The sequence below is a fragment of the Canis lupus genome, chromosome 19 (assembly GCF_003254725.2).
Source record: "Canis lupus dingo isolate Sandy chromosome 19, ASM325472v2, whole genome shotgun sequence".
Taxonomy (NCBI): domain Eukaryota; kingdom Metazoa; phylum Chordata; class Mammalia; order Carnivora; family Canidae; genus Canis; species Canis lupus.
This window is the reverse complement of record NC_064261.1, coordinates 3592410-3619142: the sequence shown is the minus strand read 5'-3', so window position 1 is coordinate 3619142 and position 26733 is coordinate 3592410. Positions and strand designations below refer to the sequence as shown.

Sequence of the window (26733 nt, the reverse complement as noted above, 5' to 3'; positions counted from 1 at the left end):
GTAGGATATATAGACAAGTAGGTATATAGACATAGTAGATATGTGGGAGCTCTCTTCTCATTGCTCCAGTTTCTCAGTGAAGTAGGAAGCAGCTTCCAAAAAGTAGGCATTGAATACTTGCAGTGAGTCAGGTGATTGGGGACAGGGTCTATAAAGAGAATAGAAAGGAACAGAGAGTAGAACATTCATCTTTGGAACTTCAGCAATAAAGGCATTGTTCGTGGTCTGAATAATTTGGGAACTTCTGGAGTGGGTGAGTAGGCAGAGTTAAGCAGAAAGTTTCACTGTTAATTCTTAAAGCACCAGTTCTTTCTACAAAGAAAAGATGTCGGATGGGTGTAGTGTAGGGGAGAAAAGTTGTTTTTTTTGTTCTTACTGAAGTAGGCTTTTGGTTGGTATAGACCAGGTTTTTCAACATTGGTATTGTTTTGGGACCGAGACATTGGGGATGGAAGTCTCTTGTATCTTGCAGAATGTTAAGATACATTCTAAGAACATTCTAAGCTAGATCCCTAGCTTCTACCTATCAAAATACCAGTAGCATCACCCTATCCCTTACTGTGATAACCAAAAAACGTCTCCTGATGCTGCCAAATGTTCCCTGGGTGGCAAAAGTGCCCTCGGCTGAGAACCAGTGATACAGACATTAAGACTATGCTTTTTTAGGCAAAGAATTACTTGGACTCAAATCCTGATTCTGACAATTAATTATCTGAAAGACCCTCAGCAAGTTTACTTTTAAGTTCTCTCTGCCTTAAAATGATGAGAATGCTAGTAACCTATCAAAGAGTTTTGAGAATTGGATTATTTAATGCATGTGAAACGTTTAAAAGTAACTGGCACACAGTGAACACCCAGTGTTCATTTTTATTGTCTGATGAGAGCAGAGGGTGCAAGGGCGAAGTCATGGTTTGAAAATAATACCTTTGGTGGATGGAAGCCCAAAGTGTACCTAAGCAGTGTTTGATGCTTTTTTGATTTTGGAGCTCATAGATTTCTAGTGAAACTGATGGCCTCTGTCTGTTCATTTGTTGACTTGCTGCTTCCTTTTGTGAGAAGGTGTGCAGCAAGCAAACATTTGGGATGATCCAGGTCCTAAAATTGGTAAATAAGAGAGCTTTAGGTTTTGAGACTGATTTTGATATTTGGGGCTGCTAATGTCATTTAGGGTTGAAGTTGGCTCTGCAACCCAGGGAAAACCACTGATGTGTGTATGAGTTATGTCAGGGCCTGAAGAAAAGGGAATGGTTTTTCTCGAAGATTAAAGGCTAGGATTAGTGAGATAAGAACAAGCTAGACAAGACAGTTAAGCTTAAAACAAGGTAGGTGCCCTATTTGGTAGTTGGAAGAGCGAGAAAGTAGGTTTTGAACGTGGCCATGATGGTGGGCTGCTATAGAAGAATCCTGATATATAAGTGATTTGGGGATCATAAGGTTAGAGTGTTGGATTGGGTCAATGTGAAATTGTCTTATGTCAGGAATAATTAAGTAGTAAATGGGTTGGTGACTGGTGAATTTGGGGAAATAATCTGGAGTTAGACAAATATCTGAATAAATTGAGGATGTGCAGAGGACAGCATTTCTACATATGAACTTCTAAAAAAGAAACAAAAAAATAACATGGTAGTCTTGTTGAAGGGTATTGGGAACTTAGGAGGATACCAAATCCATTTCCCAACATTGAGGAGGTTTTAAGAGAAAGTTTAAGGAAATTAGTTAAAGTTATAATCAAAATATATTTAGTTAATTTAATTTTTTTTCATTAGGGGAACTTCTGTTGCAGTTAGGTCGTTTGGAAGATGCAGCTGATGTCTATAGAGGATTACAAGAGAGAAATCCTGAAAACTGGGCCTATTATAAGGGCCTGGAAAAGGCACTCAAACCAGGTAGTATTGTTTAAAACTTTTTAAGTTTTAATTGCTCCTTTTGTTGATAAGTATTTGTTAACTCATTGAAAAACATAACTAGAAAAAAGTGGTTAAGAACTGGTGCAAAATCTGAATACAAAAGTACAGTTGCAAAACTTCCGTTTAATATGGCAGATTGATCATTTTCTGAAATATCTCTTCTACACATTATAGGAATAGTTGAAAAAAAGAATTTCAGAAACAACTTTGAAAAATTCACAAATGTCATGGCAGCATCAAAAAATTAAAAGGGAAATTCCTACTGACAGAATTGTCTCCTTACTGAGACATCTCCCTAAAGGAAAGAAGCAAGTTTAACTTCTGTGGTCACAGCAGCATGGTCTGCCAATGGCATGTGAATGTAGCCAAGCTGAAAGAGCACCACTGTTTTCTATGTGGGAAGAGGAACTAAATTTTCATCAAATGAACTTGGGTCTTTCCTCACAACGCCCATGCCCCAATGAATGGGACCCACTTGTGAGTAGAGACCCAGAAACATGTCGCCTACAGATAGGGCCTTTAGCCAAGATGATCTGATTTGAGGCTCGCTCTCTTTCTCTCAAGACTGATAGTGAACCATTACTGATACATTGATATATGCAAGAGAAACCTTGTAATAAAGAATATTGTATTACTCTGGAACACCAACACAGGAATGGTAATTATTACGCCAGCAAATGGGAATAAATGGAGTAATCTAGGATGAAAAAATGGAATTGCAGCCATAAAATATGAAAGATTATGAGAAAATACCAATTAGGAATCTAGGAGATGAAAAGCCTACCTCTTGGCATAAAAATTTTAATAGATTGATTGGAAGAGAGGCCACAGCTGAGGAAAAATTAGTGAACTGGAAGATTGAACAGAGGAGAGCTCCAACTGAAAGTAAAAGAAAATATAAAAGAAATACGGAGAAAAAAAAAAAAGAAATGCGGAGAAATAGAAGATTGGGAGATTAGATCCAAAAGCTCCAAAATAAAGGATAGGCTGAAGAGAGTAGTAGAATCTATGGAAAGATAATAACCAAGCCTTTCTCAGAACTAACGTGGAATCCTCACATTCTGAAAGATACGTAAAGCAGAAAGTATAAAGAAAATTATGTATTTTAGATGGCTATAGGCATTTAAAATATGAAAATATTAGAAAATATTCTAAAATGATTTTTGGTATATTTAGGTGGTTAGATTATAAATTTTCTTTTCACCTTCAATTTTTCTGCTTAATAAGAATTTATATATACTTTGAGAAATTTGTAATTTGCTAGAAAACACATCAAGTTATATATATAAAATTTTTCTTTGTTTGCAGCTAATATGTTAGAACGACTAAAAATTTATGAGGAGGCCTGGACTAAATATCCCAGGGGACTGGTTCCAAGAAGATTGCCATTAAACTTTTTATCTGGTGAGAGTAATTGCAAAGAAATGAAAATGATGTTAGGATTTACAGTTTGTTTCCTTGGTCTTAGATATATGAGTGTGCATATTAATATTAAAGTATACATTTTAGAGTTGTCTAGGTACATGCAAATCAACAGAATTTTTTTCTTCCAAGGTGAGAAGTTTAAAGAATGTTTGGATAAGTTTCTAAGGATGAATTTCAGCAAAGGTTGTCCACCAGTCTTCAATACTTTGCGGTCATTATACAAAGATAAAGAAAAGGTAAAGCAAAATACCATTTGTTTTCCTCTGTTTTCTTTGCTCTGCATTTGGAATAGTTGATTCTTGATTATCTGTGCACATAGTACACATTTTGTGAATCTGGTATGTTTTCCTTGTTTGCAGTCTAAATTTTAGGTTCTGTGCCTTTTACTTTTTTCATCTTTTTCTGTTTTTAGTCAAGTAACTTATTTGCTTATTTTCTCTTCTATTTCTGTTATTTACTTTGAGTCAGTTTGGTATAAAAAGTTGGTGAGGTAGTTATTTCTTCAAAATTTTTTCTAATCCTTGTCCGTGGTAAAAGAAGTAATTTTTTTTTTTTTTTTAAGATTTTTTATTTTTTCATGAGAGACAGAGAGAGGGAGAGACACAGGCAGAGGGAGAAACAGGCTCCATGCAGGGAGCCCGATGTGGGACTAGATCCCAGGACTCCGGGACCACACCCTGGGCTAAAGGCAGGCACTCAACTGCTGAGCCACCAGACATCCCAGAAGTGATTTTTAAACTAAAGTTTAGCTCAGTAATCGTTCTCCTTTTTTATTTGGTAGAAAAAAATTCTGCCAGCAGAATTTGGTGTCCCAGTAAGCTAGTTAACTTGACTCTTTAGCTGTTAATGATATTCAAATTGCTTGTTAAGACGGTGTTTTAATCTTAATTCAGATTATTTTGCTTGCAAGTACAGTGACACCAAGACATGTTGGTTGGATAAAAAGAAATCAGTTACAGTGAAGGATCAGAAAGATGGGACAAATTAAGCATGGTAAACACTTTAATGTAATTAAACACTGAAGCACAGAATGTGTGCTTATTTTCCAGTCTTTGGTTGAGAGGCCCGAAATATGGGCTTCATTGATGACTTTCACTTTTTTAAATTACATAAATCACATTCATAAAATGTATTCTGTTTTCAGTTTCAGTAGCATGGGAACTTGATGCTTATGAAACAGTCTTGATTGTAGAAGCAATATATATTACGATTTTCCCCTTTATGGTTGTATCATTGAAACCAAAAATGATTTGAAGTATCTAATTTAGCTTTGAGTCTTTCCATATCATTGAGTCTTTCCATATCATTGAAACCTAAATTGATTAGAAGTATCTAATTTAGCCTTGAGTCTTTCCATAGTATTCAACTTCAGTTTTTTCTTTTGTTCTTATTTCATAAGTTTGCATAATGAAATTCTGTAATGATGATAATAAATGCAACTGATTCAAACAGGTTTGGGAAAACAAAACTCTTAGTAAACATGTAGCTCAACTTGTGGGAGCAGAAGAGAAGCGCACCAGAATAACCTAGCTGTGACCATTCAGTCCTCACAATTTTCTGAGGTAATGGAGAGAGCTGGTGTTAATCTGTTGTCGGTTAAGTTGAGGTCATTTAGGAGAGCTTCTATAGTAACAGAAATCCATTATAGATGGATTAAGTGAAGAAGGGAATTAATAAATTAAAAGTATTCACAGATCTCTTACAAAGCCAGGAGCAAGTGGTATAGTCATGACTCAGGAGAAACCAGAACCTGGACATCCACTCGTTATCCTGGATTTCAGAAATCCACCCACTCTTCTATGTTCCAGTTCACTAATGCATTCCCTTGGACTCTAAAATTGAGAGTTGATGCTTTTGTATACTTGGAATTTCTCTTTTCACATAGTTTTGAATTTGATTCCTGAAGGACAGATGTTAATTGTGGGTGTTACTTATGTGAATCGAGATAAAAGTGAACCAAGATAAATGTCATCCACAATATTACCTCTTTTAATCCAACCTTTTCCTGATTTCTAGCTCAGCTTGATGCACTATTTTCTAGCAGGGAAGGAGTTGCCACTAAGTTTTTAGTTTATATATATATATATATTTTTTAAAATAAATATTTATATATTTATTTATTTATTTAGAGAGAGCGAGCAGATATGAGTAGGAGGAGGATAAAGGGAGAGGGACAGGCAGACTTGCCTCTGAGCATGGAGCCTGATACGGGGCTTGATCCTAGGACCCTGATATCATGACTTGAGCCAAAATCAGAAGTCGAATGCTTAACCAACTGAGCCATCCAAGCGCCCTAAAAGTTTATCTTATTAATACCTTAAAAAAAATAACCCCTTCAAAAATGTATGGTTTACTTGTTTTAAAGTTTTTATCCATAGGTTAAGAGGTTTATAAAAGGGTGTGTGCATGTGTGCACGTGTGTGCGTGTGTGAATATTGATTTAGCTAATAGTAAATAACATGTTTTTGTACAAGAGTAGTAACTGCATGTATATATTTTTTATCAAAATGTGCTTGTGTGTTTGTACTCTAGGTGGCAATCATAGAAGAATTAGTAGTAGGTTATGAAACGTCTTTAAAAAGCTGCCGGTTATTTAACCCTAATGGTAAGTGCTCACGTTTTATGTTTAAAAACATCTTGAAAATTTTAATATATTATGGAATTCTTAATCAGAAGGTCATTATTGTTCATAATTTAGACAGTAAGCCTAGTATATTTAAACTTTTTAAGGATGGAGATGCATTAATTTGCACATTGTGTGAGAATATTTGGCCAAGAAGAGAATCATATTGTCTTCTTGACAAAAAGTGTAGAATTTAAAACATCTTAAACAGTAGATCCAATCATACAGTGATCCTCCATCATTTACGTACCCTCCAACTTCAATAATTTTTAACTCGTGGGAAAACATATTTCATTGATATTCTTACCTACTTCCCTCTGTTCCCATGTTATTCTGAAGCAAGTCCCAAACATCGCATCGTTTTATCCATGACTATTTTAGTATTCTAACGATCATAACCATAATATCATCACCACACTTGAACATTAATGCTTTCTTATTGTCAAAGAAAAATCCATGCTTACTTACATTTCTAGTTATCTTAGAAATGTCATTTTTTCCCCCTCTTTGGTTTTCAAGTTTGTTTGAGTGAGGACCCATATGAAATCTATACTCTTGAGTTTGATATATCTCAACTCTCTTATAAAAAATCTATAGGTGTTCTATTTGCTCTATTTCCTGCAATTTATTTGCTTAAAATTTTGAATTTTTTTTTCTTAAGTTTTCTACAGTCTAGATTTTGCTGAATGGACTTGCATGGTGTTGCTTAACATGTTCTTCTATTCTCTGAGTTGTTACAAATTGGTAGTTGGCTGTAGAGCTGTGCTGTCTAGTATAATAACTGTTAGCCAAATGTGATTATTAAAATTTTTAAATTAAGTAAAATTAATAATTCAGTTCTTCAGTTGCAGTAGCCACATTTCAGGTGCTGCTCAATAGCTGTGTAAAGCCAGTGCCTACTACCATAATGGCCAGGGCAAATACAGAATGCTTCCATCCTTGTAGAAGCTTCTAATGGACAGGTCTAGGTAGAGGCTTAATGAGATTCACTTTTTTTTTTGTTTGTTTCTTTTTAAATACAGAGGGTGAAAAAGGTTTATTTCATGGGTGTGATGTAGTATGTTCTTACACCAGGAGGCACTTAGTGTTTGTATGTTAGCAACTGTCAGGAATTATAAGCTAGTGATAATCTGTCATTCATCTTTATTATCTTGAGAAATTTCCCTTCATCTGTTACCTGTTTATCCAGTATTTTGGTTTATATAGGAAAAGCAAGATAAATGCTGCTGCTTTCCCCTGTATCTCATACTTTTTGTTGTTGTTCTTTATCAGTTTTCAAAATAATGAATTCATTTAGTAGCATCCTTCAAAGATGCCAGAGCACATTTTAAAGGTATTATAAATTCATGGGTTTAAACATACTTGATGTTTTAAATCATTGCAGTTTCAAATGGTTCCAGCCTTCACGTAGCTTTTTTGCAGTTTGGTATGACCAGATATTCCAGTTCATCTGGTACACTGCCCATAGCAGACCTGGAATCACTTGTTTTTCCAAAGGAGCCCTGGTTCTTAGTGGGAAAGCCCAGTATGGGACCTGGGATGCTCATTGCTATTGGGTTGATCATTGTTTCTAGGTCTCAGATTAATTTTAATAATACTTTTTAGAAGGCGTTACCATGGTTTCATTGGTTAATCATCATGATGTTCCTTTGATTATCAGCATTTTCCTACATATTTTACAAATGTGGAAGAGGTTCAATGACATGCCCAAGAATATGCAGCACTTTAGTTGCAGATCTATCAGATCGGGAGTTGGTGAGTTCCACTCCTATTGTTTGTCCACTGAGCCATCCTACTTTTACTAGGATAAAAATAAGCAATCCATTGCTTTCTTTGAAAGCAAATGACAGTTCTTAGATTTTAGATATTGGTATTAAAAACTATTTTATAATGTGTGGGTTGTATATTTAACTTACACATTTTCTTGTGAGTGTATAAAAAATTAACTAAAATGTAGAGTAAGCATTTTTACTTCTGTCATTTTTGGGGTATAGTTTTTATTTGACCTAAATTATGCATCGTTGCACATCAGCATAATATTAAAATATATTAATATTATAATCACCCCAAACTCAACCACATTACAAGTATATTTATGTATAGTTTAGTACATTAGCTAGAAACCCAATTAAGCAGTCAGGCCATTTTTTTTTTTTTTAATTTCACATTAATGGAAAATCAATATTTTTGATACCTTTTTCGCCCCTCATAAATAACATCCTGATCATTACACTTTCATAGTACTAGCACAACTTGTCTACCCCCACTCCTTTCAGTTTCTTTTTTTAGGTAATTTTTAATATCTTTGATCTCATTTATCTGCCATATTTATTATATATATAAAGTTCTTACTAAATTCAAGGCATTGTGTTAGAGGTTGTAATGATACAGAACAGACAGCATGATCCCTTCCAAAGATCTTATAAATTTAAGGATGGTTTTATAACTAGATACATAAATAAATAGTTCAAACTGCTTTTCCTTATTAATAAAGATAAAGCCATTTGGAGGTGGGTACTCTCATCATATATGTAATGACTAATCTTGGCTTATTTCCTCTCCCACCCACCTCTCCCACTTTTTAAAGATGATGGAAAAGAGGAACCACCAACCACATTACTTTGGGTCCAATACTACTTGGCACAGCATTATGACAAAATTGGTCAGCCATCCATCGCTCTGGAATACATAAATACCGCTATTGAAAGTACACCTACATTGATAGAACTCTTTCTTGTGAAAGCTAAAATCTATAAGGTAAAATATTCCCCCCCTTTTTAATAAGGTAATGAGTCTTTTAAAAACTGTTTTCTATAATTTTGTAACAAAAATGATATATTTGATGGCTCGGAAAACTTGGAATAAGTGTAGAACATTTCTCAGTCTGTTTATTTTTAGATTTGTCATGGTCATGATAATTTACTCATATCTCTACATACACATACAGATATACATGCATATGATTATTCAGATATTTTGTTGTTCATATTATATATTCTTTTAAAAGAAAGATATATTAATTAATTAATTTGACTGAGAACACGCATGCACAAGCGGGGTGGGCAGGAGAGGGAGAAGCAGGCTCTCTGCTGAGCAGGGAGGCCGATGTGGGGCTCAATCCCAGGACACTGGGATCGTGACCTGACTCAAAGGCAGACACTTAACCAACTGAGCCACCCAGGCGCCCACATTCACACATACACACGTCTGGTTATTTTCTTGGTTTTAAGTAGTAAGAGTATAGATACTCAGAAGTATTTAATTTACTGTGACAGGTTTGTTTCTCTTAGCATTTGAGTATGATCATGATCAGTATCTGGTAATTTTAATGAAATGAAACTGAAGATTATATTATTGTTCTTGTCTTCTTAACTTTTTAAAAGATTTTATTTATTCATGAAAGAGAGGGAGAGGGAGAGAGCGAGAGAGGCAGAGGCATGGGCAGAGGGAGAAGCAGGCTCCATGCAGGGAGCCTGACGTGGGACTTGATCCTGGGTTTCCAGGATCACGCCCTAGGCTGAAGGCGGCGCTAAACCGCTGAGCCACCCAGGCTGCCGTCTTCTTAACTTGTTGCTGTTACTTGAGAATCTTCAATTATATGTTTTAGCATGATCTTAAAGTTGGCTCTTCTCTTTCTTAATACAAATAAAAGTTAGTAATAAAAGCTCCTTTTTAAAAAATTTTATTATTTATTTATGATAGTCACAGAGAGAGAGCGAGAGAGAGAGAGAGAGAGAGAGAGAGACACGGGCAGAGGGAGAAGCAGGCTCCATGCACCGGGAGCCCGACGTGGGATTCAATCCCGGGTCTCCAGGATCGCGCCCTGGGCCAAAGGCAGGCGCTAAACTGCTGCGCCACCCAGGGATCCCAGTAATAAAAGCTCTTAGGGAAGAGATTGTGAACTTAAAATTTATTTACCAAAAAAGGGATGCCTGGGTGGCTCAGCGGTTGAGCATCTGCCTTCAGCTCAGGGGTTGATTCTGCGGTCCCAGGATCGAGTCCCACATCGGGCTCCCTGCATGGAGCCTGCTTCTCCCTCTGCCTGTGTCTCTGTGTCTCTCATGAATAAATAAATAAGATCTTTAAAAAAAATTTATTTACCAAAAAATAATGAAATTAAGTGTTGTTTTAAAAGCACTTTAAAAAGCCAGGTTGTGCTCATAGTTTTGTGGCTTTGACAAAATGGACCAATAATGTAAATTAGAATATTTACATTATTAGAGCCTTGTGGAATGTCCAGTAATAAGGAGTAATGTTTCCGTGGTTCCTTTAGGGTAGAAATTTGGCCATACTTTTGCCCTTTTTAAAAAAAAAATTTTTTTTTCGATGTTGAATAATTTTTTTAGATGAGTGTTCTTTTATGTTGACAGAATTTCTCTTATGCTCAGACATGATGCATTCTATGAACTTTGTTATTCTGACTTAAAGATTTTGCTTATCATTTATTCTTGAATTCAGCCATTGTTTTTGAGTATTCATATGTGCCAGACACTGATACAAGCAGTGAAGTCTAACAGTAAACAGTATTATTAAAACAGTTCTTTACTGTCAGCCTATGTTCTACATGCCCAGAAAAGTATTAAAATATATGCATCTACATTGATTAGGGTCTTAAGATCAGTCAGAAGAATACCTTTTTTTCCATTTGTGTTTTAGGTATTTATCAATAGGTAACTAATTACCTGCATAGTAAAATTAGCATACTGACTGGTTTATTTTGCTTTTCTATAAGCATGCTGGTAATATTAGAGAAGCTGCAAGGTGGATGGATGAAGCGCAGGCCTTGGACACAGCAGACAGATTTATCAATTCCAAGTGTGCAAAGTACATGCTAAAAGCCAATCTGATAAAAGAGGCTGAAGAAATGTGCTCGAAATTTACAAGGGTTTGTACAGCTCGTAATCTTACAAATAAACAGTTTATACTTGTATACATTGCTTGTTTTTTCAGAATTTGTTTCTAGCAATTTTAGTATCAAAATGGGATTTTAATTAAATTGCCTTATCAGGAAGAAACTGAAATCAGTATCAGTATAAAACATAATTTTATTTTTAGTAGTTTGTATGATGGGTTTTTAAACTGATTTATATCAATGTATGTTTATATGAATTTTTTTAAGGGGGAACTAATGTTAATTTACTACATGCTGTGTGCTAGTTCTATTTCTTATGTTACTCTCCAACCCCAGTTATATAGATCTTTTGATTATTTACAAAGGAACTTTTTTTAGTGATTAGAAATATAATTCTAATTTCTTACACATAATAGCATTTCTCTCTCACTCTAAAAATAGTTAAAGAGATAGAAATTGATTTTGAAAGAATTCGAATCGATTGACCATATTTTCCTTTTTAAATTCTATGGTAAAATGGTTTATTTGATAAGAAATGGTCTTGAATGTATGTAATTTTCATATAGGAAGGAACATCAGCGGTAGAGAATTTGAATGAAATGCAGTGCATGTGGTTCCAGACAGAATGTGCCCAGGCTTATAAGGCAATGAATAAATTTGGTGAAGCACTTAAGAAATGTCATGAGATTGAGAGAGTAAGTACCATATATGTATGAGTTTCTCATTTTATTGTTATATGTTGAAGGTTTTGGACAATTACTGTCTTTTCCTTTCTTTATAATTCACAGTAAGTAACTTCTAAATATTAGTGCTCACATTTTTTTCAGTTTTTTGATAGAAATGTTATAGACTACATTTTCAGCAGACTTGCCCATTGTCTGCTTTTCAGCAAGAATTCATGTAAAAAACTTGATGGAAAGTTTGTATCTTGGCTATGTTTTTATTGACTTTTGAATGTTTCTTTCAAATTGTTGTTGCATCTTCAGTAATACAAAGCTCATTAAGTTACCCTAGAAAGCTGTGTGGTATGGGGTTGATTGGTGATGCAATATACCCTTGATAATCATAAACTACAAGGTTTGAATCCTTTATTACAGTATTTCTGTAGCCTATGTAATTCCTCATTTTCTGATACTTTCTTTTTTTTTTATTTTTTTTTTTCCTGATACTTTCATCTTAAGTCCTCTTTTGATTCATTTCTGTCACTAGTGGTTGGCTTTCCTTTTCTGTGTTTTTCACAGATAAAGATAATTTATATATTCATGCTGTTATGCTGTTCTCTTATCAAGTCGAGAACCCCAGAGCTTAGTTAAAGTGTGTTAGGTTCTGGTTGCTTGACTTACATGCTAATTATTTCTCTCCCACATAACATTGTGTAGGACTAAGATTTATATTTTCAGAAAAATTACCAAATACTACATACAGTATTTGCATGTCATTCTGAATATAAAAACTGAATTTTAATGTGTAAATGTACTGTATCATGTATACTAATAAATTATGTTTTGATTTGTTATGCTAGCTTTATTTAAGTATGATTAAGGAAGGAATAAATATATATGTTTAAAAATCATGTGTTTCTTTTTCATTCACCAAATAATTCAGTCCTCGGTGAATATACTGTGCTAAGGAATAGCCAATTGTATTTGCTTATTTGCAAAATATTGATACTGGGTGATTGTAATTTTTAATGTTTTTTTACTTTACTAATTTTTAATGTGTAGGAAACAAGTAATTCCAAGACTTTGATTTCTGTAGTTTTCTTTGACATTGTTATACTTCAGTATAATAAAAAAGATAATTTTGTTAGCATTTTATAGAAATCACTGATGACCAGTTTGACTTTCATACTTACTGTATGAGGAAGATTACCCTTAGATCATATGTGGACTTATTAAAACTAGAAGATGTACTTCGACAGCATCCATTTTACTTCAAAGCAGCACGAATTGCTATAGAGATCTATTTGAAGCTTCATGACAACCCCCTTACAGATGAGAATAAAGAACATGAAGCTGATACAGGTATAATATCCAAAGATTTCTTTTTGTTTGCTATGGTGTATATATGTGTATTTGTATTTTTGGGTAACAGATTTTTCTTGAGCTTTTTAGTAAGCACCTTATGGGAAGATGTTTAATACATGCTTAGAAAATGGTGATGGACATTTTGTGGATTTCTCTAAGCAATAAAAGAAAAATACTGTTTATGCTTTCAAAAGTTAAGTAAGAATTTAATTTGTAACTGATTGTTAGCTTTTTAGGAAGTTGAATTCCATGAGTTTAACATTTAACATCTGGTTTACACAGTACTATAAATTGCTAACTGTATCATTAGTGTCGGCACTCTACTTTATTATTGGTTGTCAGTGTATCTAGTTATTCTTCTTTGTAATATTTATAATTTAGTGAAAGGTCAGTGTCGCTTGAACATTAAAAGCCAGCTTGGAATTAAACTAGTAAAATTGCTAAGTGATTTATCATTTGGCCAGTTTCTAAAGTGCTGTTTTTATACCATGATGCCAGATAGACATCCTTAGATAATTATTTGGAAAAGGATCTCAGAATAAAAATGATCAGGCATGTAGAAGGATATAAATTAATTATACTCCTAAATATTTTGTGAGCTATTCATGGCAAAAATGTAACATGAGGTGGGGCAGAAAAAAGTGTAACAGTAACATACTCAGTCCTGAGCTTATTCCTCTTCTGAAGTTATGGTTGGTTGTTTTCTGTATCCTTCCTGATAAAGACCTTTGGATTCTTTTGTTAATTTTTATTAAAATTTAAAATCACACATTGAAACCCCTGTATAGATTTTACTTGATCCTCTACCTGTGGTTGCCTCTTCAACTAGAGAGAAAATGCCAGTAAGAATCTACAAAACAATTTAACACTGAGAGCTGTGATCCTCTGGCTTCTTTTATCTTTTTGTTCACTCCATTCCTCCTGCCTTTCACCTCTTCAAATTATACAAATAATGTACAATTTATGTACATTTGTATACAAATTATGTACATGTGTATATTTGAACTCTAATTGTACAAAATTAATTCAGAAGTACACTAGCAATTGTAAAAATCCCCTTTCACTATTCTCCCACCCATAGATAATCTTCTTTCAAGGGTTATCCCTATAAAAGGTTCAGTGTCCTTTGTACACAATTACATATTCCAGTTTTATGTGTACGTAAACTCCACACACATTTTAGGGAAGTTCTTTGAAGTTGTTTGGTTTTCATTTGTTTTATTTTTTTAGCCCTATAAATTAGTGATATTTTTTATTTTTTTAGCCCTATAAATTAGTGATATTATCTCCAGTATTCTGCAACTTAGACTTGTTTTTTCATAGTTTTGCTCCACGTCTGGACATAACTTCTTACAATCATTAGTTTTTTTATTTTATTATTTTTATTTTTATTTTTTTAATATATATATTTTTAAAAATATATATATATTTTAAGATTTTATTTATTTACTCACGGGACACACACACACACACACACACACACACACGCACAGGCAGAGACACAGGCAGAAGGAGAAGCAGGCTCCATGCAGGGAGCCTGATGTGCGACTCGATCCTGGGTCTCCAGGATCAGGCCCTGGACTGAAGGCAGATACTCAACCGCTGAGCCACCTGGGCTGCCCTTATCAGTTGTTTTAAAAGCTATGTAGGAACCTATGTGGGTCCCCCCCCACCACCACCATTGCAATACTATAGTAAATGTCCTTGTATAACATTTTACACTTGTTTACTTACCGTGGATCATAAGAAGTGGAAATTACTGGGTTAAAGAGTATGAGAATTTGAAATAGTGTCAAAATTGTCTTCCTTAAAATGTTTGTCAGTTTTTATTGCCACACACACTATATTGAGCTTATCTTTTACTTTATTGCTAATGTAGAAAATTATCCATCCTTTATGTTTTTGTTATTTTGAGGAAAATAACTGATTTATAATTCCTAGACTTTTTAAAGAATGTATGTATGTATGTCTTTATTTATAAAGGAGAGAGAGAACACGCCCATCTTGGAGGTGGGGCAGAGGGAGAGAAAGTCCCAGGCGGGCTCTGGTCTGAGTGTGGAGCTTGATATAGGGCTCAATCTCACAACTCTAAGATCATGACCCCAGCCGAAACCAAGAATCAGACACTCACCCGACGACCCCGCAGGCACTCTTCATCTGGAGTTAATTGTTTATATAAAGATGTGAAGTAGAAGGCAGCTTATTACCCTTAAATAGGCTGCTGATTCCTCAGCAGTATTTGTTGATAGGTTGTCATATTCCCCACTAATTTAAAATACCACCTCGAAGGGTGACTGGTTGGCTCAGTCTGTGGAAGATGTGACTCTTGATCTTGGTATTGTGAGTTTGAGCCCCATATTGGGTATAGAGATTACCTAAAAATAAAATCTTTTTTAAAAAAATGCCACCTTTATCATGAACTAAACTGTGAAATACAATGTAGTGGGTTGTGGGTATGGTATCTGGTTCTAACATCAGAACTTACTGTAAAGACATTAATACTGGGCAGCCCCTGTGGCACAGCAGTTTAGCGCCGCCTGGCGTGATCCTGGAGACCCTGGATCGAGTCCCATGTCAGGCTCTCTGCATGGAGCCTGCTTCTCCCTCTGCCTGTGTCTCTGCCTCTCTCTCTCTCTCTCTCTGCATCTCTATGAATAAATAAAATCTTTTAAAAAAAAAAGACATTAATACTGTGGTTATTGACATCAGTATACAGGTTTATGTTCTTATGATCTCTTTGTCTCTCTTTATAACTGTCTTTAGAATTTTCTTCTGAGGCAGCCCGGGTGACCCAGCAGTTTAGCGCTGCTTTCAGCCCAGGGCCTGATCCTGGAGACCCAGGATCGAGTCCCACATCAGGCTCCCTGCATGGAGCCTGCTTCTCCCTCTGCCTGTGTCTCTGACCCACTCTCTGTCTCTCTCTCTCCCCCTCTGTGTCTCTCATGAATAAATAAATAAAATCTTAAAAAAAAAAGAATTTTCTTCTGTATGAACTTGCTTTTATATTTGAACTATAGAATTAGCTTGTCTGTCAGAAACTTTCTTTTGGAATTTTTAATTTGAAATGATTTAAGATCCAGATTACCATTTGGGGTGGGGATATCTTAAATAATCTTGAATCTTTGCATGCTAGAATGCACTGTATCTTCTATTTATGTTTTAGTGTAATTGTCATATAACTTTGGTGAGTTTACAACCAAAACTCTACATGTCTTTTTTTTTCCCATTTCGGTATTCTAAATGTATATTAATAGTTTTTGTCAAGTTGGTATCTGTTGAACTCTGATTCTAGGTTTAGTAGTTTTTTCAGTTGATTTTAAAAATTTTTTCTATGTAAGCTGTTAACATTAATCTGTAAACATTAGTAGTTTTTGTATACCTCTCTTTTCCATGCCTTACTGCATTGATATGGGTTGCTAAAATTGCTAATTAATGGGAACAGTAGCATGATTGCTGCCTTTTTTATCTTTAAACATAATGTTTCTAATGGTCCACCATAAAGCTTACTATTTGTAGTAAATATCTGGTAGTTATCCTTTGGTTGAGAAGTTATTTTTTGCTCCTGTTTTTATCTTTTCAGTAAACTTTAAAAGTCTTTATGTGACCAGATTTTTTAAATTTTGCCTTCTTATGTGAATGTTGATTTCGCTGTATAGTCTAGGTTTAGATGTTACTGTCTATGTATACACATATATGAATGCACACACATACATATACATAGTTTTTTTTTTAAAGACTTTATTTATTCATAGAGACACACGGGGGTGGGCAGAGACACAGGCAGAGGGAGAAGCAGGCACCATGCAGAGAGCCTGACATGGGACTAGATCCAGGGTCTTCCAGGATCATGGCTGCAGGTGGCACTAAACCGCTGCGCCACCGGGGCTGCCCAGTTTTTTGTTTTTTGTTTTTTGTTTTTTTAAGATAGTGCAACATTCTAGCATAGTAGAATTCTCTGAAGCAAAAATTTGGAGTCTCTATTATATTCACACAGATAATAGGTAATTCTGGTAAAGTTGAGACAGTGCTTATCCAGGTGTAACTCGTGTTACATTAAGTGAAACAAAATTCAAACTCTTAATTTCTGTGTTAATATCTAATGTGGTTATTCCTTTCTCTATTTTTGTATGGCAACTCTATTGTTATGAACTAGGTGAGTCCTTTCAAGGCAGTAGCAGATAATATAAAATAGAGTTACAAAATAGCAAGTGGACCAGATCTGTACTGCAGTTTGATTTGATGAATAAAGTTTTACTGGGACATAACTGAGCCCATTTGTTTATGTATTGTTATGGCTAATTTTATGCTGTAGTAGCTGAGTTTAGTTAGCACCAGAGACCCATGGCTTACAAAACTGAAAATATTTAGTATTTGGCCCATTATAGAAAAAGATTGTTGACTCATGGTATAACATAGTGGAAAGAAAGAGCCTAGACTATGGAATCAGAGTTAGGTGGATTTAAATCCTTGTCCTCCCTTTTATTATTACTCTTGAGTTAATATTTTTCCTCTGAAAACCTCAGTTTTCTCATATGTTAAATAACACTATACTGTAACCCATGAGATTATTGAAGATATTAAATAAAATGTGTGCATGGTATCTAGTGTGTAGTAAGGATATAAGTGGTAACAGTTATTTTACAAGTCCTTAAAAGGCTATAATTTTTGTGGTTATTCATTTATAAATGTCTTGTATTTCCAGAATGTAATTTTTGGTCCTTGTTTGAAATTTTCTATTTTAGTAGCAAGGGCTTTTTTACTAGGAAGAGAGAGAAGCAGGTGTGTATTTGTTTTTGATGGTTGTTATCTATTATCAATAGACACATAATAAATTTCCCTAAATTTAGCAGTTTAACTATTTCTATAGTTTAGGAATTTAGAAGCATCTAGGTTGTTCCAGCTCAGGGTCTTTAATAAAGTTGTAAAGGTGTTGGCTGGCGTGCCTGGGTAGCTCAGTTGGTTAAGCTTCTGCCTTTGGCTCGGGTCATGATACCAGGCTCCTGAGATGGAGCCCCACATTGGGCTCCCTGCTCAGCGGAGAGCCTACTTCTCTCTCTCCCCTTTGTGTGTGTGTGTGTGTGTGTGCGCGTGCGCACGTGAGTGCACGCGCTCATTCTCTCACTTTCAAACTCTCAAAAAAAGAAAAAAGATGTTGGGTGAGGCTGTAATCATCTGAAAGCTTAACTAGGGCTAGAAGATCCATTTCCCAGATGGCTCACTCACATGGCTTTTGTAAAGGTGGCTTTAATTCATTAGTTTCTCTATAGTGTTTCTTCAGTTCCTCAAGACTATAGTAGCTAGCCATGAAAGCAAGGAAGAAGCCACACGCTTCCAAAGTTCTGTTCTCTTGACATAACACTCCATCACTACCTTCATGTTCTGTCTTTGTAGAAGTGAGTCACCAAGTATAACCTATATTTGAGAGAAGAATCAAACAATTTGTAGACATATTTTTAACTGCCAAGTTCTGTATTCTGGACACAAAATTATTTACATTATTCTTACATGCAAAATACACTTGCCCCTTCCAAGGCCTTCAAAAGTCTCATTCCATTACAGCATTAGCTCAGAGTCCAGAATGTTATATTTAAATGAGGTTCTAGTGCTGATGAGGTCTTGAGTATGGTTCTTTAGTATAGCTAGTATAGCTCTTCAAGTATAGTTCTGTGCGTAAGTACATGTCCAATATAAATTGATTGCAGAGGAATAGAGTACCATTGTCAATATTCTTGTTCAAAAGGGGAGTGGTGAGGGGGAAATGGGAGGTACACAGGATTCATGTCAGTTCTCAAGTCTAGTTAGGTTTAGGATAGCAGTTGTTTGTTGATTAGGACTCACAATGTAGGATTAATTCTCTAATGGTTCCTGGGTCTTATCCCTGGGTCCTTGGTTCTACCTTTTGCATCATATTTCCTTGTTCTTAAAAGTTAGCATTTGTGTGGCACCTGGCCAGCTCAATTGGAAGAGCTTGCAACTCTTGTTATAGGGGTTGTGGGTTCAAGCCCCATGTTGGGTGTAGAGATTACTTAAGTTATTTTTTAAAAAGTTAGCATTTTTTGCATCTGAGTAGTTTTTCAGTCTGCTTCCAAAATTTAGGGGTGTCTTTAAAATATTTTTATAAATTTATTTTTTATTGGTGTTCAATTTGCCAACATATAGGATAACACCCAGTGCTCATCAAGTGCCCCCCTCAGTGGCTGTCACCCAGTCACCCCCTCCCCCCCCCGCCCAGCCCCCCCCTTCTACCACCCCTAGTTCGTTTCCCAGAGTTTGGAGTCTCTCATGTTCTGTCTCCCTCCCTGATATTTCCCACTCATTTTTACTCCTTTCTAGGGGTGTCTTTTATATTATCTCTGTTCCTTTTAATCTAAATGGACAGTCCGTTTGGACTAAACTATTGCTGTTTCTGCCCATAGAGTTCTCTTAAAACCTTTATGGATCTTTTGTAAATCTTATTGGAAGCTACATGCGCAAATATCTTTGTTACGTAGAGCTTTTGCTGAAAGGACAACGTGCTTGAGTTTCTTAGAAGCTCTGTTTGAAAGAATCTGTGAATCACACTCTTAAAATTTTTAAGAGAAGAGAACCTTTGGGTGACTAATAACTGAGGCACCATCTTTTCTGAGTTCTGAGTCTTAAAAAATTTAAAGCCAAACTCTGTTTTCTTGTTGACATATTTTTTTGGCAGTTCTCTGAATTTGATCTTTGCTCAGCAGCCCTTCTGAAGAGGCTGAGAATTTTGAGAACTGAGAATTTTGAGAATGGAATTCTTGTTCCATTTGTTTCTTTCTCTTGCGTTTTTATTGTAAGCTGCAAGAGGAATCAGGTGCTACCTTAACTACCCCCTTTTTTTCGGCCTGAATCCCTCAAAGCTAGATCACCCAGTTCATTTGATACATTTTATAATATTATTAAATGCATATTATTAAACTTTCTGTCTCTATATGACTATCACATGTTTCATTTGCAGCCTCTTCAAAATCTAGATTCTATTAAATAGTCTGAGATCCTTTGAGCTTTCATTAATCCTTTTTTCCAAATCTTTCTACCATTTGCCATGCTCTAGAACCAAAGTCAGTCCTACATTTTAGATTTTTATTGCAGCAGCACTCCACTTCCAGGTACCAAAATCTGCCTTGGTTATCTATTGCTGTATAACAGATTGCTTACACATAGCTTTAAATAACAAAAATGTATTACCTCAGAGTTACTATGGGCCAAGAACTCAGAAGCCACTTAGCTTTGCTATATGATTTTGAAAGATGTAGAGTCTCTCAGGAGATTGAAGTCAAGACGGCAGCCAGAGCGTCTGAATTGTTGGAGTTGGAGAATCTGCTTCCAAGATGGCTTACTCTCATGGCCGGGGGCCTTTTTTTTGGCCACATGGGTCTTTCCATAAGGTTATTTGTGTATCTTCACAGCATGAGGCTGGTTTCTTCTAAGTGGTGGTCCAGGAGAAAGCAAGGAGGAATCTACCATACTTTTATGTTCTGATCTTGGATGTCATGTGCTTTGATTTCTAGTATATTCCATTCGTTGGAAGTGGGTTAAATATAGCCCACAATTAAGGGAAGGGGAAATAGGCTCTACCTTTTGAAGGAAAGAGTTTATGGGCATATTTGAAAATTAACACCGTGGTATATTTTAGAATGACCTTTTTCATTTCTTAGTATCAATAAGTATTATCTAAATAAATACCAGTTGCACATGTAACTTTCAGATTTATTGCTTGAAAACTAAACAATATAGGTTTTTCACTTTATTATTGCGTGCTAGTGATTTTCAGTCTTTGTTTTGAGACATTCCATGATTTATACCACAAGAGCTGTTAATTTTCAATGTCAGACCTTTAATTTACCATATAGTTATTTATTATTCTATAACAAATATTTGAATATTTTCTGTATACCAGTAGGCACTGAGAATACAAAGATTTAGGAGTAAAACTGAGTCTCTTCCACCAAGGAATTCACTGTCTGAAAGGAGAACATGTATAAACAAAAAGTATTGTGACAAGCAAAATATATGTTGTAGTGGCAGCACCAAGTAGAGAATGAATAATTGATGAGTTTAAAGAGGCATAACTAAGAAAGAACAGAGTCTACAGCCATAGAAATATGAAACAGCATGTTACATTTCTAGAATTTCAAGTATAATATTGCTGGAGGAACTTGTATACTTTTATGCTTTGCTATGGTTGCGGCACCAGGTCTCCATCTGTTTTCAAAAAATTTTTTTGAAGAGATCAGAGTGTTCTCTATCATATGTGGAACCATTAAATGTCTAGGTACACATAGGAACATGAACATGCGTAACATGTAATATTTTTTATGAGAGTTTTAATGGAAATATTAAGTTAGTGATTTATCATTACTAACCTGATTAATGTGGTTTTAATTAATTAACACATGTTGCCTACAGCAAACATGTCTGACAAAGAGCTAAAGAAGCTACGAAATAAACAAAGAAGAGCTCAAAAGAAAGCCCAGATAGAAGAAGAGAAAAAAAATGCAGAAAAAGAAAAGCAGCAGAGAAATCAGAAAAAGAAAAAGGATGATGATGATGAAGAAATCGGAGGTCCAAAAGAAGAACTTATCCCTGAGAAACTGGCCAAGGTACTTAATAATAGTGTTTAGCACAATTGAGTGAAATTTCATGACCAGCTGTTGTCATTTTATGCTTATTCAATTTGATTATAGATTTTAGAACGAAGAATCATTTTAATTTTTTGTCTATTTTCTTTCTTTTTTCCCGTATCATATTTCACATTTAAAACTTGGAATATTAAAAAACAAAAACAAAACCTTGGAATGTTGCTCCGGATCCAAAGTAGTGTAATATGGTATAGTGGAAAGTTTAGGCTTTTGAGTCATTCTGATCTGGGTCTGCATATTGGCACTTACACTTTACTTTGTGTCTTGGACACTTTGTCTAACCTCTCTGATGGTTGTCTCATGTATAAAATGGGACTAGGAAAAAAAATCTCCACTAGTCAGGGGTGTTAGGATTAAAGGAACTATATGTGCAAAGAATGTAGCTATCTGTTGTAAGTGGCAACATGCAACTTTTTATATCTAGGCCAAATAGAACTTATTAAAAAGTGAGTGTATATGTATATCTCTCACTCATTTGTCAGTTTATTTATTGGACTTTGCCATTTGAACCTAATTTCCTTAAAGTCCCTATATATTTTCCCCTAAATCAAAATCATATCTGCCATTTTTAACCATTAAGCTGAAACCAAAGTATTCATTGTCACATGAATATTTTGATTAGTAACATACCCTTATGCACTTTTCTTCTGGCTCTTGGTGTCAGCTTCTCCGTGTGAAAATAATTGCATAATATATCATGTTAAAGCAGTAAATAGAGTAAGCACATTGCCCTAGAGTTCAGTATTAGCCCGAGTAGTAACTAAAAAATCAAAATCAACCACCTTATAACTAGGAAAAATTATAATACCTAATAAGTAGAGTTGGAAAATAGTTTTAACATAGAGCAGGTGGATAGTAATAGCTCTTAGCAGTATTGCTATTTAAGAACCGTAGGGGGAAAAAAAAAGAACCATAGAGAAATCTAGCTTGGATTTCAAAGGATATATTGACATCTTTTCACAAACAATTGTATAACTTCTACAAACAAGGATACTACCTTTTTATTGTTGGGAGTTTATTGAAGGAATATACAGAATAGTGAGGAAGCACAGAAAATTGACCTCATGGAGAATTGCAGAGTTATTCAGGTATAATATAAACTTTAAGGGCCTTCCATCTTTAAGCTTCAGCTTTTTTTATTACTACCACTTTTACCACTGTCACTGACTGCCACCATCATTCTGTCTGCATGCTTTCTTTATAGCCCATGACTTTTCTTAATGACTTTTTTTCTTTGTAATCTTACATATCTTCCATTATACTTCTTAAAGAGAGGATCTATTTGGATTGTTTAGTCACCCTCTAATAGAGGTACTTACCCACAGAGCAGAATTCTTATACCAGGCCTCCTTATAGACTGTTGGATTTTCCTTGTGTCCAGCTTATCATGGCTGCTTTTGGGCCAGATGTCAAGTTATAGTCTAGATATTTATAGCTAGAGGTTTGTAGAGTCTCAGAAGAAAATAATGCCTACAGAAATGCTCTTTATTTGGAAAGAGCCCAGTGGAAGGGATGGACTTTCATAGGCTGCTGTTAAATATATATTATTCTTAAATATATACTATTCTTACCTGTTATGCACATAGCACACTTCTCTTCCTAGGAAAACTGCCACCAGCATGCCCACTTCTAATATAGTGTCCACACTTGTATCTCCAGTATAGTGGCAGTGCTTGATTACACCAAGCCATCATAATAAGGTATGGCATTGTAGGGTATATTAAGAGCTGCCTGCCAAGTCTGGATTTACAGTTTCCAGATTGTGATGTTTTGTGATTCTGTATTTTATCATTCTTCATGTTATAAGTGGTATATTTAGTGTCACCAGTTCAGGATTTTATATATATAATATAAAAGCACTATTAAGTTAGCAGTAATTCCAGTTAAAAAAGGAAAATAGGAAGAGGTTTAGTTTAGCGAGTTTAATATTCAGTTAACTGATCATAAACCTGAAGTCTTTATTTCTCCAAACTTACCATGAAGCAGTAATTGGTATCTATGATTTCCCTCTTGTACCATCCATCCTATGCTTCTCCTTGCCTCCAGGTAGTATTCATCTCAGCTGGATTATTTCCTTCTGTGCACACATAGTTCCTCCTTATCAGTGCGTCCTTAGTATTCTGTCTGTATAGTGTTGAATAGTTGTAAAACTTTTTGTTGCTATGCTGGGAGTATAGGGAGATGTATTCCTATACAACATATGTAATGCAGATTAGACTGCACATTATTAGTTTATAAATTTAAAAGTTACATATGATCAAAACTGCTCTTTGCAGATCTCTTATATTGCTCATCCACACAGTACAGCCCCATTCTACATCTCTTTAAATTTAAGTAAATTCAAATCTTCATTACTGGTTGTAATTTTGTTCTGAGAGACAGAGATGAGTATGCATAATTCTGGCAATTTCATATAGTACTCCACTCAGTGAACACAGGACCCCAACTGAGTATAAGATGGAGGAAGTATGACTCCCAGTAGGTTAGACTATGTCAGTTCCTGTATGCCTCTCCCAGCAGGAACGTTTTGCTATAATGATTATCATTTTGGTACTTAATATAGTTTCCATGCAAATACTGGTAAATACTCATTTTTATACATCTGTCTTTACAACTTTAGGGATTTTTCAAGGGTAGTTTTTATGATACTCTTTTTTTCTTGATCTTAAGCATTGATTTTAGAACTCATCCCTGTTGATACACTTTTAACCCTCAACTTCATTATGTGTATATGTAGAAAGTATTTAGCTTGTGGTTATATATATGTTTAAATACTCAGATTTAGCCTAACGAAAATCTTACCTATGCGAGGCACACAGAAACATGTGGAGACAGCATATCCAGATTTCTTGTGGAGGCATATGTTCTCATTTATTAGAATTGAAAGCAGAATTTCTCATTTCTTTTTCCAAGTTTAAATACTTGATTTCAGTAAGTATAATGTTTGTATTGACTCTGCTTCCCTGTACTTCTTGTTTCCATTCTGTGACAGCAGCCATATCTCTCTGGTAGTAACTTACCCTGGTCATTACAATGATCTTCGGTTCAGTCAATGCTCTGAAGTTCATGTATCAAGATTGATACAGCTCCATTGCAATTTTAGTTTCCAGTTTCCAGTTTCCAGTTCTTTACCTTTCCCTGGTAGAAATTTCTCCCCTGTCCACTACAAATTCCAACTCAGTAGGACATAGAATCAAAATCTTGAGAAAAAAAAAAGAATCAAAATCTTAGGACACAGAAACAAAATATTTACAAATGTCTGAGAAAGGTATACTTAGGAGGGCCCCTCTCCCATCTGTCTTTTGGTATCTACAGCTATTAGAATGACAATGCCATATATTGATTTCTTGTTCAGAGCCTGTGTCCTTCAGAATAATGCCAACGGCCTTACATATTAGTGTAAGGTAAATATCCTAGACATCACTTTTTTGCTTAAGTTTTTTTTTTTTTTTTAATGCTGTGAAAAAATTTCCTTGGACAGAATCTGTTGGTGAAGCCACAATTACTGTATTAGCAGAGGCATGTTGGACAGGTATGGCAAATCCAAATTCCATCAAGGATAAATTGTTACTGCTTCTGTGATGAGACAAGGCCAATACAGGCACAGATGTTCAATGCGTTTCTGATAAATGTGGTGGTCCCCATCTCTGTCTACAGAGAAGAATTTTGTCTAAATACTCCGTCTAGGAGTGTAACAGTAGCATAATTATGTACTAAACGTATACCTGCTCAGGATATATTACAAGTATGTAATTAATATGACATCTTATGTCATTAATAAAGGGTGGTAGAAACAGAGTTCGATAAACATAAATCTTATCAAACGCCATCTCACCATTAGTATGGCATTGGAATAAATAATGGATTCTATAGAATATAATTTTGAACAAAGCAAGATAGTGAATATTGTACTGCTTTTTTTCTTAATAGCTTGATTGTGCTTCACTTTGAATTTAAAAAGAATGTTAACTGATTCTGTAATATTCCCTACTTCTCCTTCTTAACCCCTCTTCATCGTATTTAACATCTTTCCTCTGTCCTCCCCCCATCACCCCCACCTCACCCCTTGGCTCTCTTACCTGTTCATCTCACTGTCTTTGTTTCCCTGGTTCTGTTTTATCTTTGTCTTTACTTGTTGGATAGTTTCTATCCAGAGATCATGTAGTCTCTTTGGGTAAAGACCAGTGAAGAGTTCTAGAGTTCAAAATTCTCTTCCTTTAGATTATGGGAGGTTAAAATATGATGTATTTCTGGGTAATGGGTAAGTGTTTTTCACCAAAAAAATTAAAACAAAACAAAAAAAAACTACAGCAACCAACCCAGAAAGTGAACTGTTTATAACAGAATAAGATCACATCCTTCACCCCCTACTCCCTCCCCTCCTCTTGCTTCCATTTGTATAATATCTTTTATTTTTGTTAGGTTGAAACTCCATTGGAAGAAGCTATTAAATTTTTAACACCGTTGAAGAACTTGGTGAAGAACAAGATAGAAACGCATCTTTTTGCCTTTGAGATTTACTTTAGGAAAGGTAGGCAATTAGGGTATAGTGGCCCTGATAAAATTGATCACTGTATTTCTTAGATATAGACACCCTAATCCAGTAGTTTCACCACTAGGATTTTTTTCCCCAGTGCAGCTTCTCACAGAAATGTGTGCTATATGTACAAGATGTTGTGGAGAGGTAAAATGATACTATTATCTCTTCTAGGACTGTTAAAATCAATAGTAGATATACACACATAACTCGGATGAAGATCAAATATAGTAGTTACCACGTGCCTGTGTGAATGAAATTAGTTAGTGACATAGAGCTTAGATTAGTGCCTGATACAAAATGAGCATTGAATAAATGTTGGTTATTATTAACTGTTGTTAGAAAGTGTGGTGCTTGAGGTGTATCTTGAAAGATGGATCACATTTCTAAAAGAAAAGATACATAGAAAGGAAGAGGATTCATTAAGAAAACTAAAGTGTGCATGAATAATGTAGAGGTTGTCTGTATTGCCTCAGTCAGATCAAAGATAAATGGAGGGTCTTGGTTGTCTTACTTAGAATGCCTAGACTACATATAGATACTGAGCCTTTGTGGTATTAAATTGCTGTAATCTAAGTGGTTCATTGAAAAAAAAAAAAAAAAACACAACAGTGTACCATTAAGGTGATGCGTGCCTAAGGGAAGAGAAATTGGTTAGTAAGATCTGATAGAAGGGTGTTGCTCCAAGCAGAGTAACTGTTTTGAAGG

The 26733-nt window shown here is 35.1% G+C and overlaps 1 protein-coding gene across 4 annotated transcripts in view; it reads left to right on the top strand.

The window, feature by feature from the left end:
- NAA15 (N-alpha-acetyltransferase 15, NatA auxiliary subunit) overlaps nt 1–26733 on the top strand; it is an 83342-nt gene that overhangs the window by 42040 nt on the left and 14569 nt on the right. For 3 of the 4 annotated variants that reach the window (XM_025462279.3, XM_049097204.1, XM_025462280.3), the window contains 10 exons: nt 1767–1886; nt 3216–3311; nt 3462–3568; nt 5865–5937; nt 8543–8712; nt 10688–10840; nt 11374–11502; nt 12618–12831; nt 21256–21449; nt 25911–26019. In XM_025462279.3, the coding sequence (XP_025318064.1) occupies nt 1767–1886; nt 3216–3311; nt 3462–3568; nt 5865–5937; nt 8543–8712; nt 10688–10840; nt 11374–11502; nt 12618–12831; nt 21256–21449; nt 25911–26019 (1365 nt within the window). Of the gene's footprint in view, nt 1–1766; nt 1887–3215; nt 3312–3461; nt 3569–5864; nt 5938–7615; nt 7711–8542; nt 8713–10687; nt 10841–11373; nt 11503–12617; nt 12832–21255; nt 21450–25910; nt 26020–26733 lie in introns of those variants that run through there. The other variant, XR_003142151.3, reaches the window with a different exon arrangement.